Raw genomic sequence first — 18,618 nt, 5'->3', positions numbered from 1 at the left:
AACCGGTTAGAAAGTAGAACAAGGGTCAATCCGAACAAGAAAACTTCGAAAGGAGAGGAGATGTTGCTGTCGTCGAGTTCGAGAAAGGGGGAGAGAGATTTAGGGTTTGTGTGTTCTTGTGTTTTGCAAGTAATGAGAAACAAAACCCCACAATAGGTGCTTGTATGCGTATAAAAGGAGCGGGCCGAACCCATACACGGGTTGCCCTTGGTTTCGAGTACAAGGGGTGTGGGCCGAGAGTGGTGTGCCCAAAAAGGGCTTGTGTGATCCAACTTAGATAAAATACATACACGTTTACAATACAATTACATACACATAACATCCAAATTCATAATATCTCATTAGAATCAATATATTAAGTAATCACATAACGTTCAAAACATGTTACATCAAAGTACGACGAAAGGTTTGAAATACGAGTTGTCACATAATTCATCAAATTTTTACTAGGGTTTGTTCCTAGACATGGATTTATCCTAATTTCACTCTTAAATCAAACATTCAAGCAATAATTTCGTTTATGATAATTCACCATGAATTCAAAACATCACCAAAAGATGGAATTCGACATACCTTGTGATCCTCTAACCTGAGTGATCACTTAGATTGGTTTCGATTTGCTCTTGATTTCTTGCTTGAATTTGGTTGATTTTGAGTGATTTATGGTTAGCTTGAAGGAGCCCTTTTTTTGCTCCTGTGATTCTCACGACCAGAACACACTTAAGTGTGTTTTTGGTGTTTTTGATTTTTATTTATTAAACCATTTCTCTCTTTTAACCTTTTAGTCCCTCAACTTTTATTAAACCAAGTTTCATTGGCATTTTAACAACACTTAACTAACTAGGTTGATATTCCTAGTTACTTGGTGGGTTCGAGGAAGTCACATCTCGTTTTTGTTTTAAGTCCCGTTAACTTGGGCATCTTATGAACTTCATTTCCTCAAAAGCTTTTATTCTTTTTATTTTACCACTAACAGTATTTTGCCCGTTCTTTAGTATTAACGTGGTTTGATTACCAAACCCGTTTTTGGGGTGTTACAAGTAGTTTTACCGGGTTAATTTCACCACTACCGGTATTTTACCCGTTCATAAATATTAACGCGGTTTGATTAACAAACCTGTTTTCAGGGTGTTACAGAAAAGGTACGCCTGGGGGGAGAAAAGATACGCGTGACGGAAGAAAAGGTTCGGGTGAACAAAGAAAAAAACGAATTAAAAGAATGAGACATAATGACGGCCGATGTTGAAAGTTATCCCGAAGAAAAACGAGCTACTTTAAAAAAACTGCAAGAGAAAACTATGAAAAAGTATGAAAGTTCTTAGGAATTTAATTTTTTAAGTTTATGTTTTTTTAACTTATCTAATGTTTTGTTTTTTTAATATTAATGAATTTATTTTTCTATCTTATTTAATAAATGTTAAAAAAATAGATGAATTACAAAAAATAAATAAATAAACTTGATGGGGTAGGATCATCCTCCATTTCTAGTGTTTCTACCATGGCAGATCATCCTCCAAGGGAGTACCATCACCATACCGCATAACCTAAGATTACTACATAGTGTAGTTGTACTTTATTACAAGAATCATAAAGTTTAATTGAATTTACATCTTTTCCTATACGAGATTCATTTTCTTTACACAAATAGCTTTTATTGACGTTTCTGTGAAAAAAAAAAACATGTGTCTCCCAAGTTGTCTGGTCCCACTTTGGCCACATATAGCCTATTCAGCAAATAAAATTCACATTCATTTTAGACTTTTAAAACATCACATGATATGATCTTTTGTTTTTTTAACAAATGTTTACACCTAAATATCAAATAAAATATCAAATAACAATATACTTGAGGTATTTAAATTCATATCATTTTTATCCGCGACAAACACAACCCTTTAGATTTACAACTTCACCAAAAATACCTCTGATAAAAAGACAAAACAACCACTGAAGTTTAAAACTTGACAAAACAACCCCTAAACCTTTGAAAAAGGCCAAATAGCCCCTCGAGTTTTCAACTTGACCAAAACATCCCTTGACATAGACAAAACAACCCCTAAAGTTTAGAACTCGACAAAAACAATGGTAAACTTAATTTTGAAATTGACTTTACCCCTACACTTTCTAAAAACTTTATAAAATGTCATTTTCAGCTCAATTGAGTTATAATTTTCAAACTTAACCCCCCACCCCGGGTATTTTCATTTTTAAGCTAAAAAACTATTTTCTCACCTGATTATTTTTATGTATGTGTCGGTGTAAATTCATGTTTCGGCGTAAAATATTTTGGAAATAAATAGGGTCAAATATAATGTGTTTTCATACGTATTTATATGTAGAGTTTTATGTTGGTATACGTTTTGACATTTTAATGTAGGAGTCCGTATAAATTCATGTTTTGACTTAATTTTTTTTCCGGAAACAAGTCTGGTCAAATATAATACATTTTCATGCTCCTTTTTGCGTACGTTTTCGGTTGTTTTATGTTTTGACTTAAAGTGTGTTTGGAAACCAGTTGGGTCAAATTATATAATACATTTTCATTCGACAATATAAATTCGAGTTATTCTACATTTTGACGCCGTTAAGTCTTGATGCAAAGGTAAGGTATAGTGGTTAGGTGGAATGCTCATTAAATGAACAAACTCGGGTTCAATTCCATTTATTTTGTAATCGCAATGATTTAAATTGGTACGTCAAAACACATATTTTTATATTTATATGGCTAACATATCATATAATGTGTCGCAAGCTATAAACAACTAAGATGCCACTGCTGCAACATGCTTCCTATGCCAACAATCTAGTTGTTTTTTAAGTGAATCTATATCTATACATTATAAAAAATAAAAACAAACTTTAGCCACTTGGCGTTCACTTAAACTATTAAGTGTGACGTGACAACCTCTTAATCCATTGTTATTGTGTTTAGGAGGGAAAACACAAGGGTTTGATCTATTAAGTGCCACGTGGCAACCTCTTAATCCATTTTTATTGTGTTTAGGAGGAAAAACACAAGGGTTTGATCACAACATATGGTTTAACGTTTGCTCATTGAATCTTGAATATATATTTAAATATTTCCTTATTTATGAAGTAAAATTTGATGTTAAAAAGCTAATAGTCTCATTAACATTAAAAGCAAATATAATAACTAATTTTCCTTAATTATCAATTGAATTAAATTTTAAAAAATTGAAGTAGGAAATGGTTTCGACTCTAATTTAAATTCAAATTCCGTAATTAATCATTTTCGTTTTACAAAATTTGATTTAAAATACTTAAGTGTGTCATTAAGATTAAAAACAAATATAATATTTATATCTTTCCTAACTTATCAAATAGTTATATTTTTTTTCTCAAATTGTGTATAGTAGTAAATCATTTTCGAGTTTAATTTAAATTTAAATTCAGTAACAAATAATAAGTTTAAACCATATTTGATTTAGGGGAAGGTTCAAATGAAAACCACTAGTTATTGTGAAAACTCGAAAACTAATTAAAAAAAGCCAAAAAAACATACAAAAAATTTTTTTTTTTAATTTTTTTTGCAATCAAAATTTCGCAGGTTTTTTAATATAAAAAAAATTCAAAAAAAAAAAATTTTTTTTTTGTGTAGTGCACATGTGTAATACTGCACATATGTATGTGTACTACACATGTGTATTATTACACATGTGCAGTACACAAATTTTTTTTTTTTTTTGAAATTTTTTTTTATATATAAAAACTAGCGATTTTTATAAAAAAAAATTGAAAAAAAAAAATTTGTGTGTTTTTTAGGCTTTTTTTAGTTAGTTTTCGAGTTTTCACAATAAAAGTGGTTTTCATTTGAACCATCCCCATTTGATTTAACTAAATAAGTTTAAACCAATTTTGATTTAATAAGCATAGTCATCTCATTAACATTAAATCGAAATTATCAAATTGTATATAGTAGGAAATCATTTTCGTGTTTAATTTAAATTTAAATAAATTCAATAACTATTCATTAACTAATAATAAGTTTAAATGAAATTTGATATTACTAAATAAGTTTAAACTAATTTTGATTTAATAAGCATTGTCATCTTATTAACATTAAAATCAAAACTAGTAATGAACATATCTTTCACTTAAAATTTTATATAAATATTTCTTCAAATAATATAATTTATTTTAAGAAAATCCGTTTAATACGAGATTTAAAACAGTGTGCTTTATAAAAGTTCCTTTAAGATCACAAGAGAGATCACTTATACAAGGTACAAAATTATTCAAAATAGTTAAAATATCCTTTAAGATCACAAGAGAGATCACTTATACAAGGTACAAAATTATTCAAAATAGTTAAAATATAAATTCTAATTAACAATAGCAATCCCGAAAACCAACAATGATAAGTCAAAACAAGAACCAACGGTCCAGATCATACTAAAATCCGCAGGAAATATTGCTACAAAAAAAAATAATAATAATAATAATAAATAAATGCTACAAAATCCACCCATCCCCCCACACACACACCCCTCCTAACCCTATTTATAGCCCTCCGTGACCCACCCTTTCTCCGGCGAACACCCCCACCACAATTTCACTTCATCCACCCACATTTTCCACCCTACAATCCACACCCATTTCACTCAACTTAATTCTAAACCAAACAATGGATGGTATCACCACCCGAGTGTACCGACGAGTCAAACGTTACTGGCGGAGGAAACCCTACATCCGGCTCGGCGGTCTAAACCGGCCACGCCGGTTCTGGCGGATAAGAGTAACATCAAAGCTGAAGTTGAAACTTAAAAAGAAGCTGAAGTTGAGATACTCTCCGAAGAAACTACTCACCGGAATTCGTGACGGTTACGTGAACATGATGACGCGAATGGCGAATTCGCCGGTGGTTGCCGGAAGCGGTGGTTTCGGTGAAGGGGTGGCGAAGTTCGGGATGAAACCGGTGAAAGAATACGATGAGAGGTTGATAATGGAGATGTATAAAACGATGGTGTTGAGACAAGCTCAGTTGGCAACTAATTTTGGTGTATAACATTAGTTGAAGGAATATATCAAGTATGGAGATACTCTCCGAAGAAACTACTCACCGGAATAATTAAGTTGTTGATGAATCATGGTATTAATTATGATATTTCCTTAAATTTTGTGAAGGTTTAATTTTAAGTTATTATCGATTTACGCAAACGAAAGCACATGGAAATTTCAAGCCACCTTTGATGGCTTGTTTTAGAACACAAACCGAATATTTTGTATTTTAATTCACTATACTTCCAGTATGTAATTAGCGGATTTTAAGGTTTGAGTTTTGTGAGACTTATAGTGTGAAAATGTTTAATGGTTTTCTTCTTAATTGGTATATAGGCATTATGCTTAGTGGATATGAATATGATTGGATGATTCTGCTAGTGGCACAAAATGATACTCCAGTGCTCCGTTTGTGATCCTAATTTGCCATTCAAAAAAAAATATATTTTAATTATTGTTTGCGAGAGATTAACTATTGTAAACTTTTAATTTTCACTAGAGACAATTTTTACTTACGAGAGATTAACTACTGTAAACTTTTAATTATCACTAGAGTCAATTTTATATTATATTTTTTCATGCAATTAACTAGGATATATGTTTTCTTTATGATAAGAAATTAAAAAAAAATAGAACTGTGTATAAATTACGTATGAACAAGTTAATTAGTTCACAAAATTGTTGTTATCTCCTTGAATTTATAGCCCAGTTGGTCAGGGGGTTTTTCGTTAAGTGGTTTCCTCATGAGGAGGTCTCAGGTTCGATTCCTACTAAGTGCAAAATTATGTAAATATGGGAGAACACCTCTGGGAGGGATTCGAACTTAGGGTGAGGGTTTTAAGAGCATATGCTGACTCTTTGGAGTAAGCTGAAAATCCGATTAATCTACCGTTCAAAAAAAATCTCCTTGAATTTATTGTCACACGTTAGTGATACTGTTCACACATTAAATTGATTTGGATTTTAGAAGCAACTACACATTTAAATTCAATGAGCAATAAATGTACAAACAAGTAAAAATGAATCATTTAATGATTTTTCAATAGTAAAAAAGGATGCAATGTATCTTCTTTTTAGGCTAGAGGGTATGGTGATGTTCCTTCTAGGGAGGATGATCCGTCATGTAGGCGCCACGTCATACTTCTCCCAAGGATGGTCCATACCACAAAACTAAAGGGTATGGAGGATGGTCCTAGTCATAGTCCTCCCCACCACTTTTATGTTTTTTTTATTTTTTTTTAATCTTCTACTTTTTTTTAACATTTAACAAATAAACTAACACAATATTTTCATTAATATTAAAAAATATTACTGAGATAGGAAAAAGTGAAACGCACTGTATCAGATCAATTTAATAAGAACATCTAGGTACTGAGATAGGAAAAAGTGAAACGCACTGTACCAGATCAATTTGTTCTGTGAATCGAACATTGAATCTGATCGTCTTCAAAGGGATCACTGTATTGCATCGGATATTGAATCGTCTTCAAATTGATCAATTTGTTCTGTGATGTACCTACCATCATAATCACAGATCCAAATTCAGTGCAATAATAAGATCATGAAAGAAATGTATTAAGTGTAGTGTCTTATGTTGATAATATAAGACAGTAAATTGGCCACGGGTCTGATTCAAAGTCTAGACTCTAGATTTCCCTTCAAAACCGCATCAAATATTCCTTATTGTGATTCTACACGAAATAGCAAAATAAGCATCCGCAAAGCTTGTTTCAAACTTTCAATGTAATCCATAACACACAGTTTATAACACATATATTTACCAGCACAAAATGGAGGTACGCAACTTAAAGGTATGTAAAGTATCACTCAGAGTCTCAGACTATCCTTACATCTGCTTCTTGTCCATAGAACCATAACGCTTTCTCACAAAGTCTCATATAGGGCGTCAGCAAATTGTTAATAATCAGGTGAAGAACTTTTGAACTTTATAATTGTTAACAAAACTTACACTTATAAACACATACACACATAATAATGCTTCTAATATATCATTCAGTGTTCCAATTCCTACACCACTAAGCTTACTCTATTAGCCTCTACTAGTGAATTTGATGAACCCTACAATCTGTAGCTTAGCGTTTTTTTTTTCGATTGACTTTCGCAGCCCTAAAATCGTCATCAATACCACAAAACTACAGTTAATTTCATAATAGATCATCGTTTTAAGGTAAATTATAGCGTCGTAATCCAGTTTGCCACATTCTACTTAAAAAAACACAACCACAGTAACTTCGAAACCGAAGAAAACACAACCAAAGTAACTTCAAAACTGAAGAGTAATACACTTAATTGAGACATGAAATATGAACCGAGTACCTGTTCGACGTAATTGGCAGGCAAAACAACAAGAATACAAATAAAGCGATGGCAATCAATACTCGAGAGAATCGTTCTTCATGTCATCGATCAGATGTAGAATTAACCAAAATTGAGATCTAACAGGACTATAATAGAATAGAATTACTATCACCGATCAAAATATCAGAAAAACACTAACAGATACCCAAATACAGCAGAACGCCTCCAAAATTTTAATCGTATAAGAAAATTAAGAACAATTACGGCTCAATAAATCACACATGTAACAGATTTGATGAACATCAACTACCGAATCAACAAAGTACAACAAATCAGCTCATAACTATGCTTGAATCAACCACAATCCAGATCTAACACGCTACCAATGGATTTGAATTACTATCTCCAATTAAAATTTTCAAAAATACAACAGTACAAACACCTCCAAAAAATTTATAGCAGAAGAAAATTAAGAACAGATACAGATTGAATGAAAGGCAGTACCGGTTGATTGAAATTCGATTAATTGACCGAGGGTTTCTGTTGAATGTTTGCCGCCGCTGCTACGGGTCATGAGCCGGAGCTCCGGCGACCGCTGTTGCTGTCAGCTCCACCACCATCTTCTCAACCACTACCACCCTTCTCCATCACCATCATCAACTCAGTCAATCGGTGCCACCGAGACAACCATTTAAGCTGCAACCCTACCGGTTTGATTTTGGATTTGGGAGAAGGGTTTGATGTTGGATTTGGGGGTTTAACGGTAACAATTGGAGGGGGGCCACCTTTGGAGGATCATCCTGAACGTCCATTCCTCGACGTTGAAGACGGGGACGGAGCTGGACGGGAGGGGGCGGGATGCGCTGTAGCCGGCGCCGAACCAAGACGGGGATGGGGACGGTCCCCATACCCCATAGCCTTAGAGGTAACCATAAAGTTTTGGGAAATAAACAAACATTTTTTAAGGTGAAAATACGTTTTTATCATTTAAGGTAATTGATCTGCTGTATTTAATAAATATAATAGCATTTTTTAGTTGTTTACGGCAACTACCTGCTATATTTAGTAAATGAAGCTCACATGACAACGGTTTTTTATACGGGGTTTTCTAATGGCACACCCCCCTGTCTATCCGTACACTTTTTCAATTTAATACGCATTGTATAGGCCTATACGATGCGTATTGAAATAAAGTAAAAGACATGGCAGGCTGACAGGTGTAGGTTATGTCTGGCGGCGGGCTTGATACGCATCGTATAGGCCTATACGATGCGTATCAAGGCACTGATTTTTTGAAGTTTATTTTTTGTTGTGCCGTGTCGAATGCGAACCCGAGAAACGAAAGGGGTTTCGAGCAGTTGGTCGATGACATGATAGATAAAGATCTTGACACGAGCATATCCATTTTCAAGTATGAGACTAGATAGTCCAAGATGAAATATATTAAAACCATTCAAGCCCACCAGTGTACAATGTGTTATAGTTAGATTTTTCAAGTTTTCACAGTGGGAGAAAAGACTAGCACCCCTGTCAATATTGTTATAATGCAATGAGACATAACTGAGATTTAAGCAGCGTGCTAAAATGGAACATAATCCCAGATTGTCTAAAGAAGCGCTTTTATCATATGTCATGTGGTAAACAAATACCAAGGGTATATTCAGATCTCTGTTCGGTCATCTTTCCGAGCTTTTACACACGAATATGTGGTTCCCAATTTGCAGAACATAATCCCAGATTGTCTAAAGAAGCGCTTTATCATGTTTCATATTAGATGCGTATCAAGGCACTGATTTTTTAAAGTTTATTTTTTGTTGTATTGTGTCGAATGTGAACGTGAGAAACATATTCTCTGGATCACACGTGGGAGAAACTAGCTAGGACTAGACCCCTGAAGTTGTCATTTGATAATCACATGTGCCAAATCACACGTGATAGTTCATTTGATAAAATACGTGGGAGAAAAGACCAGCACCCTTGTCGTTCCGTATTTTCTCCTTTTTAATTCTCGAAGAATCTCGTAACGTATTCGCTGTTTCTCTAAATCGTCTGTAAAATTATGTTTCTCTAATATGAAACATGATGAAAGTTTTATACAATCTGGGATTATGTTCCGTTTTATGACACATGATACGGCACGCTTACCTTAATCACATCTTCCATGGAGTCACAGATCTGACAATAGGGCCCACGGATCTTATGCCCACCCGAGACCGACCTCTGGATCACACGTGGGAGAAAAGACCAGCACCCTTATCGTTCCGTATTTTCTCCTTTTCTAATTCCCGAAGAATCTTGTAACATATTCTCTGTTTCTCTAAATCGTCACTAAAATTATAAAAAAAAAACTATGCGGCCTTTCCATCCATATATTCCATCCAACATATGACACATGATAAAAGCGCTTCTCTAGACAATCTGGGATTATGTCCCGTTTTATTACTGTCGTGAGGTGGTCAAACCTTTCTAAAAGTAGAAAAAAATAAAACAGAAGAGAGTGTTCCTCTTTGTTACCAAGCATGTCATCTGAAACAATTAACAGGACATTGTTAACAGTGAGAATCTATTGGAACACCTAACATTAACAGTTTGTCTTTGTTACCAAGCATGTCATCTGAAACAATTAACAGGACATTGTTAATAGGGGGAATCTATTGGAACACCTGGTCGAGAGAAACTTCTTCGAGCTAACTGTCGATATCTCATCCTTCTTATCTTGCTATTAAACGAGGTATAATGATGTGTGCAAAATGCAACATATAAATTACATCAAATGTGGCATAAAACTAACCCTTTTTAGTACTAATGTTGGAAAAAGTGTGTTTTTGTCTTCCTTTTGTATTTCCAGGATTAAATGAGCTCAAATGAACAAAAGAAGCAAAAAGGCAGCTAAATCTATTATATATAATAAATGAAAGGTGATTTGGGCCACGTGTCAACACCAAAGAGCCCCTGAATGCCCTTTTTCCCGCCCAACAGTGCCTTCCCCTTCTTTATTTAATCCTTTTGTCTGCTTCTCAATCCAGATTTCTTTTCCCTCTTCTCTCTGGCCATTCAAAAACCAGATCGCGATTCCAGGTACCTTTTCATTTTGAATCGTTGATTTTCATTTTGTTGTTCAACGATTTTCATTTTGTTGTTCAACGATTCTAGGGTTTCATTTTGTTGATATATGTATAGATATGTATGATTTTCATTTTGTTGTTTAACGATTCTAGGGTTTCTTTCCACTCGCTTCAAGATCTATGCTTTCTGAGTGTTGAATCTCTGTAGATCCGACACCAGCTCGACATGTATGACCGCTCTCGGTACTTTTCTTTTTACCATCTCTGTTATATGTTATTTGAATCGGATATAGGTTGTGATTTTCCAAACTTGGTGGAAGATCTGGGTTTCGCCTTTGAGACAAGATGATGTTCAACTACACACGGGTCATTTTACACCGGAAATTTGTAATCAGAAGTTGCTTCTCTCTCATTTTTAATCGTCTGCTCGCTTATTCTGCAATCTTGGTAAGTTTTTGATTTTTCGTTTCTTATATGTTCTTAATCTTGATATTTCGTTTCAATGGAGAAGTTTTGGCGATGGCAGTGGTGATACAGATGGTTGCTTTTAAAGGGGTTCTTATCAGCTTATGCAAATAACAGGTATTTTGTTTTGGGTATTTTGTACACCCACTTGATCAACTTTACATTTTTACTCAAATTCATACTTTACAGTGTTAGGTTGAGGTGAATTTTGGTCCAAGATGGTTCATATGCAGTTTGTTTGGTCTCATGGAGGCAATCAGGTCTTCTTGTGTGGAGATTTTACTGGGTATGTTGTTTGATTTGGGGGTTTCGATAGGGTTTGGGTTTTCTGTTTGTTTTGATAATTAGTGTGTGTGTGTTGATTGGTAATGTGATTGGTTTGTTTGTTAATTGTGAAGGTGGGTTAAGTATCAGCAGATAGTTCCAGTTGAAGGATCGGCGATGACGTTTGTGACGATTTGCGATCTTCCGCTCGGGATCATAAGCTATATATGATTAACGAGTCAACAGAATATGTTGCCCAACAGAGAGATCTGCAGGTAGTTATCATATTATTGTGGTGAATTTTGGTGCTTTTCTTCTTATTTATTGCAAGCCGAGTATTAATACATTACTTTATAGGTCTGGATTTAGGAAGCCGAGTATTAATGATTCATGTTAACTATTGTTTTCAAACATAAGAATGGATGTCAATCGAGTTCACGAGAATACACACAAAATGATATTATAACTTATTAAATAGATGACTTACAGAGTGTTTTCTTATTTTTTTGCAGGTTGAAAAGGGATTATCAAAGAACTGTAAAGCCCAGAAGCTTGCACTGTGGTTTCGGTTTTAAGAACTGGTTCAGTCGGGTTTAGTAGTTAGTTGTTACCATGTTTGCCCAATGTGAAATGTAGCCCTTTTTGGTGATTTAACTAAATATTCATTTTTTTTAGGAACGGATTATTCATTGGTAAAAGGTGAGATTGCAACTTGCACTTTTCCAGGTGAGTGGCACTACAATCACATTGTTTTAATGCATTTCTTGTATCATTTAACTAAAAAGGGAACATGCTAAATGCCAATAAGCCATTTAGTGTTTATGTAAATGCATTAAAAGCTCCTAAATCGCGCTTTATTTAAAAGGTTGCATTATTTTGTAATTATATAGTTTTTACTACTGTATTTAGCACATTACAGTTAATCTATTATCTATTTTTACTACTGTTTCAGTTCTGATTTGATCCTCAGCGTAGTTAAAGTTCAGCATATTCATCGCGGCCGTGTAACTTGCATCCTCACCGTCAAACCCTACGTCTGCGTAATTCTCTCTCTCTATTTAGCCCTAATTTCAGTTCATCTTTGACAGATTTACATATTCGTTAAAATTTCGGTTTATGTATTACAATATTATGCTATTTGTGATTCGAATTGGGTCAGACTGTAGATAGACTTCGTATTTACATTCAAAATTGAATTTGAAAGAGAGAGATGTAAATGATATATAGTATTATGCAATTTGTGATTCATATTAGGTCAAAATATAGATCAATTTCGTATAAACACTCGAAATTGATGGTGAGTGAGAGAGAGGGAGAGAGAGAGAGAGAGAGAGAGAGAGATGTAAATGATATATAGTATTATGCAATCTGTGATTCACATTAGGTCAAACTATGGATCGATTTCGTATTTACATTCGAAATTGAAATTGAAAGAGAGAGATGTAAATGATGTATAGTATTATGCAATTTGTGATTCAAATTAGGTCAAAATATAGATCAATTTTGTATAAATATTCAAAACTGAAGTCGAAAGAGAGAGATGTAAGTGATATATGGTTATGGTCCTTTTGGAAGTGATTGTTTATGTACGTCTCTGGCATGGTGATGGTTTGTGCAGAACGCTTATAACACGTTTCATGGAGGAGCAGTTGGATCGGTAGCCGAGATGGTGGCGATAGCTTGTGCTAGAACTGTGGTCGAGACAGATAAAGAGTTTTTTCTTGGTCAATTAAGCATCTCTTATCTTGCTGCAGCTGTTAGCCAAGTATGACTTTGTTTTGAGCCAAAACTTTGTTACAAAGTACGAGAAACTTCATACTCATATCATGGTAAAAGTGAAAAGGATATTCAAAATCTCAGACAAGAAATTGAGGTATTATTAATGTCATATATATATATGTGTGTGTGTGTGTGTGTTAGGGTTTAACTCATATGATGTTTTGGTCATCATAGATGTTTTGGTCATCATAAAGTGTTTTATTGATGACCCAAACGGAACAAAAGCTTTTACAACAAGTTCACATGTTGACCAAAATGGGGAAAACTGTCTTATAATTACTTGAATGTAGAAAAAGTATGTTAACCCACAAATTAAATACCATGTTAGAGTAGAAAAAAAGTTACATATTTCGGGTCGTTAATTATATATTATGATATTTTCACTTTTTTTATCAGATATGCTATTACCGATATGTGGAAACTGGCCAACAGAATGCAGTTTGGAGTGCCTGAAGAAAGTTCATTGGGTAAGTAACCTCTCGTATTGTGTTTAATATGTGGCGTTTAAAATTAACGTTTGGCTCGTGGCTTTCTGTTGCATATTGTGTTTAATATGTGGCGTTTAAAATTAACCTCTCGTATGCTTAATGAATTTGTATCAGTTCTAATAACGGTGCTTCTTTAAAAAAATAGGGGATGGGTTAGGAGAAGGATATGGTATGCTTGGTCAAGCTGGAAACGGGAAGTTGCGTGTGTCGGTTGGTCAAAGCAAGCTTGCTGCCAAAGTCACTAAAAAGTATGATTCTTTAAACGTGACATTTTTTTGGAAGCTTGATTTATCTGTGTTTTTATTGAATATGCTTTGATTTTAAACCTTCAGGTTCAAGGATAAACAATATAGTAGTGGTGGGGCTACTTATGGGCTGACTTCAAGTTTGGCCTTCACACCTGTCCAGGTTAGTTTTTTTTTTATTTTTTCTATTGACTAAACACTGCTTGTGCGGTTCAGGTTCGGGTTAATTATGTTTCAAAGTAGTGTATGTCAATTATTCTCTTTTAAAAATTAGAAGAATTGGTAATATTTAATTCGACAGATGGTATAATTGGATTTATTAGTTGAAAACAGTGTTAGTTAAAACATTGGTTTGAAACCACTTTTGGGTTAAAACAGAGTTTTAAACCAATTTTGGGTTAAAACGGAGTTTGAAACCACTGTATTGGGTTAAAAACAGTGTTTGAAAACACTGTTGAGTCAAAACAGTGTTGTTAAAACAGTGGTTTGAAACCACTTTTGGGTTAAAACAGTTTTAAACCACTGTTGGGTTAAAACAGTGTTTGAAACCACTGTTGGGTTAAAACAGTGCTTGAAACCACTTTTGGGTTAAAATAGTTTTAAACCACTGTTGGGATTGCTAATAGTGTTTGAAAACACTGTTGAGTCAAAACAGTGTTGTTAAAACAGTGGTTTGAAACCACTTTTGGGTTAAAACAGTTTTAAACCACTGTTGGGTTAAAACAGTGTTTGAAACCACTGTTGGGTTAAAACAGTGTTTGAAACCACTTTTGGGTTAAAATAGTTTTAAACCACTGTTGGGATTGCTAATAGTGTTTGAAAACACTGTTGAGTCAAAACAGTGTTGTTAAAACAGTGGTTTGAAAACACTTTTCGGTTAAAACAGTTTTAAACCACTGTTGGGTTAAAACAGTGTTTGAAACCACTGTTGGGTTAAAACAGTGTTTCAAGCCACTGTTGGGTAAAAAACAGTGTTTAAGCCACCGTTAAAAAAATGTTAATAACTACTTTATGTCCTTTTCAGTTAACCTTTGTGGTATTGGAGGCATTATACAGCTGGCGGACTGACAGCACTTGCAAAGATGCCAGCTTGTAATGTTCAGCTTCTCGGGCCCAAAAAGAAAAATTTAGCTGGTTTTTCCACTGCAACTTCCCAGTTTCGTGTTGATCACATAGAGCAAACAGAGGTTTTTCAAACTACACCACCTGCTCTCAAGATGCGTGCATGTCGTCTTGTGGCGGCAAAGTCAACTCTTGCGGCACGTGTTGACTCAATCAGAGGTGATCCATCTGGCAAACAAGGAAGAGCATATCGTGAAGAAATTCGTAAGAAGATTGAAAAATGGCAAGAACCACCCCCCGCAAAGGAACCTAAACCATTTCCGGTCCCTGATTCTGAACCTAAGAAGAAACGAGGTGGTCGCCGCCTTAGGAAAATGAAGGAAAGGTGTGTAATTTAAAAAAAACATGGTTTAAATACCATGTTAGAGTAGAAAAAAGTTACATATTTTGGGTCGTTAATTATATATTATGATATTTTCAATTTTTTTTATCAGATATCTTATTACCGATATGCGGAAACTGGCCAACAGAATGCAGTTTGGAGTGCCTGAAGAAAGTTCATTGGGTAAGTAACCTCTCGTATTGTGTTTAATATGTGGCGTTTAAAATTAACGTTTGGCTCATGGTTTTCTGTTGCATATTGTGTTTAATATGTGGCCTTTAAAATTAACCTCTCGTATGCTTAATAAATTTGTATCAGTTCTAATAACGGTGCTTCTTTAAAAAAAATAGGGGATGGGTTAGGAGAAGGATATGGTATGCTTGGTCAAGCTGGAAACGGGAAGTTGCGTGTGTCGGTTGGTCAAAGCAAGCTTGCTGCCAAAGTCGCTAAAAAGTATGATTCTTTAAACGTGACATTTTTTGGAAGCTTGATTTATTTGTTTTTTTATTGAATATGCTTGATTTTAAACCTTCAGGTTCAAGGATAAACAATATAGTAGTGGTGGGGCTACTTATGGGCTGACTTCAAGTTTGGCCTTCACACCTGTCCAGGTTAGTTTTTTTTTTCTATTGACTAAACACTGCTTGTGCGGTTCAGGTTCGGGTTAATTATGTTTCAAAGTAGTGTATGTCAATTATTCTCTTTTAAAAATTAGAAGAATTGGTAATATTTAATTCGACAGATGGATAATTGGATTTTTTAGTTGAAAACAGTGTTAGTTAAAACATTGGTTTGAAACCACTTTTGGGTTAAAACAGAGTTTTAAACCACTTTTGGGTTAAAACGGAGTTTGAAACCACTGTATTGGGTTAAAAACAGTGTTTGAAAACACTGTTGAGTCAAAACAGTGTTGTTAAAACAGTGGTTTGAAACCACTTTTGGGTTAAAACAGTTTTAAACCACTGTTGGGTTAAAACAGTGTTTGAAACCACTGTTGGGTTAAAACAGTGTTTGAAACCACTTTTGGGTTAAAATACTTTTAAACCACTGTTGGGATTGCTAATAGTGTTTGAAAACACTGTTGAGTCAAAACAGTGTTGTTAAAACAGTGGTTTGAAAACACTTTTCGGTTAAAACAATTTTAAACCACTGTTGGGTTAAAACAGTGTTTGAAACCACTGTTGGGTTAAAACAGTGTTTCAAGCCACTGTTGGGTAAAAAACAGTGTTTTAAGCCACTGTTAAAAAAATGTTAATAACTACTTTATGTCCTTTTCAGTTAACCTTTGTGGTATTGGAGGCATTATACAACTGGCGGACTGACAGCACTTGCAAAGATGCCAGCTTGTAATGTTCAACTTCTCGGCACCAAAAAGAAAAATTTAGCTGGTTTTTCCACTGCAACTTCCCAGTTTCGTGTTGGTCACATAGAGCAAACAGAGGTTTTTCAAACTACACCACTTGCTCTCAAGACGCGTGCATGTCGTCTTGTGGCGGCAAAGTCGACTCTTGCGGCACGTGTTGACTCAATCAGAGGTGATCCATCTGGCAAACAAGGAAGAGCATATCGTGAAGAAATTCGTAAGAAGATTGAAAAATGGCAAGAACCACCCCCCGCAAAGGAACCTAAACCATTTCCGGTCCCTGATTCTGAACCTAAGAAGAAGGTGGTCGCCGCCTTAGGAAAATGAAGGAAAGGTGTGTAATTTAAAAAAAATCATGGTTTAAAAACCATGTTAGAGTAGAAAAAGTTACATATTTTGGGTCGTTAATTATATATTATGATATTTTCACTTTTTTTTATCAGATATGTTATTACCGATATGCGGAAACTGGCCAACAGAATGCAGTTTGGAGTGCCTGAAGAAAGTTCATTGGGTAAGTAACCTCTCGTATTGTGTTTAATATGTGGCGTTTAAAATTAACGTTTGGCTCATGGTTTTCTGTTGCATATTGTGTTTAATATGTGGCCTTTAAAATTAACATCTCGTATGCTTAATAAATTTGTATCAGTTCTAATAACGGTGCTTCTTTAAAAAAATAGGGGATGGGTTAGGAGAAGGATATGGTATGCTTGGTCAAGCTGGAAACGGGAAGTTGCGTGTCTCGGTTGCTCAAAGCAAGCTTGCTGCCAAAGTCGCTAAAAAGTATGATTCTTTAAACATGACATTTTTTTGGAAGCTTGATTTATCTGTGTTTTTATTGAATATGCTTGATTTTAAACCTTCAGGTTCAAGGATAAATAATATAGTAGTGGTAGGGCTACTTATGGGCTGACTTCAAGTTTGGCCTTCACACCTGTCTAGGTTAGTTTGGCCGTTAGTTTGCATGTGGGATTTGGATGCCTATGCTAGCAAAATTGTTGGGCTTTGTAGCTGCGATATGACTTTGGGCAATTTTAGGATGTTACAGGTGCTTTATCTAAATAAATTTCTCGAGCCCGGGAAGCAATCCCGGGTAAAAACCTAGTCTAACATAAATACAAGAAAAGGAATAAACGTGGCATGCCCGACCCCGACAGCATCTTCCCAAGCAAAAACAAGAGAACCGAAGGCTGAATACGCCCCGTGCTTAGTGAGAACGGGGGCGTGCCCAAGTGTCTGCAGAAAACACAAAGTTGTAGAAGCTTCTATCACCCACCACGGGGGGCGTGCCCACCGGACACGGGGTCATGGTCAACTCTAAGATTCGCAGAATCTGGGGAAATCTTGATAGTACAGATACGCTTCTGCACAAGGGGTCGTGCCTAGCGGACACGGGGGCGTAGTCAACTAATGCAGACAAACTGCAATTAATGAAGAAAGAGAAGGAGGATGGACACGGAGCCGTGCCCAATGGACGCGGGGCCGTGCCCGAGCTTCTGTTCAGGCTATAAATAGGGGTGCTTGGCTCATTTTCAAACCATCCCTTGGCACACCACCTCTCTCACACTTCACCCACCCACCACCACCATCACAACACCATCATCCACCACCATCATCCATCATAGAGTGTGTGAGTAGTCTCGGGATCCAAGATTGATCGTAAGAGTTCTTGACAATCAAAGGCCATGTTTGCCTAAGTCTCTTACATCACTTGGTGAAGACAAGTGTCTAGTGTAATACTTTTTATTTTTAATCTTTTCGCACTTTTTATTTGGTTATGTATTAATGACTTTAATAACTAGTTTCTTATGTTGAAGGTGAGTCTTCCTTATCATTTGTCCGTGGTGTCTTGGCATTATTTTACTGTCTATATAAAATAAAAGATTTTCACCATTCATATCTCCATGGTCTATATGGAGATATGTTGGCTACCTGGTCAGGGGTTAAGGGAATGGTTTGGTAAGAGTCTTGCCTTGTTCAGTGTATAGATCCTGCAAGGACCTGGGTCAAATTTAGTAGGACCTCCTTCAATACCCACTGGTATTGGATGGCGGGGGTCCAAACTCTTTGATCCCCTCATATGTAAACTACTATTAAAACTTTAACCCGGCTACTTAGGACTGTATCCCTGCTGACTCAGACTACTTAGCCGAGGGTAACGTCACCT

The 18,618-nt window shown here is 35.3% G+C and overlaps 2 protein-coding genes and 2 long non-coding RNA genes across 4 annotated transcripts; all 4 read left to right on the top strand.

The window, feature by feature from the left end:
- The first annotated feature begins 4,645 nt into the window (after positions 1-4,645).
- LOC110934074 lies at positions 4,646-5,026 on the top strand. The gene has a single exon (XM_022177268.1). The coding sequence runs from the start codon at positions 4,646-4,648 to the stop codon at positions 5,024-5,026; it is 381 nt and encodes a 126-aa protein (XP_022032960.1).
- An 8,279-nt stretch (positions 5,027-13,305) lies between these two features.
- LOC110934073 lies at positions 13,306-13,641 on the top strand. The gene is made up of 2 exons (XR_004890540.1): positions 13,306-13,378; positions 13,545-13,641. It is a non-coding gene; the product is annotated as an uncharacterized LOC110934073 (long non-coding RNA).
- A 1,061-nt stretch (positions 13,642-14,702) lies between these two features.
- LOC118479406 (U4/U6 small nuclear ribonucleoprotein Prp31 homolog) lies at positions 14,703-16,438 on the top strand. The gene is made up of 5 exons (XM_035989467.1): positions 14,703-15,091; positions 15,201-15,271; positions 15,439-15,541; positions 15,624-15,699; positions 16,367-16,438. The coding sequence occupies exons 1-5, from the start codon at positions 14,727-14,729 to the stop codon at positions 16,436-16,438; spliced, it is 687 nt and encodes a 228-aa protein (XP_035845360.1). The 5' UTR covers positions 14,703-14,726.
- A 313-nt stretch (positions 16,439-16,751) lies between these two features.
- On the top strand, positions 16,752-17,228 carry LOC110934072. Its single transcript, XR_004890539.1, has 3 exons — positions 16,752-16,785; positions 16,895-16,965; positions 17,132-17,228. It is a non-coding gene; the product is annotated as an uncharacterized LOC110934072 (long non-coding RNA).
- The last annotated feature ends 1,390 nt before the right edge of the window (positions 17,229-18,618 follow it).

Source organism: Helianthus annuus, chromosome 4 (genome assembly GCF_002127325.2).
Source record: "Helianthus annuus cultivar XRQ/B chromosome 4, HanXRQr2.0-SUNRISE, whole genome shotgun sequence".
NCBI classification, from domain to species: domain Eukaryota; kingdom Viridiplantae; phylum Streptophyta; class Magnoliopsida; order Asterales; family Asteraceae; genus Helianthus; species Helianthus annuus.
The sequence above is the reverse complement of the archived record's forward strand: the minus strand, read 5'-3'. Positions and strand labels throughout refer to the sequence as shown.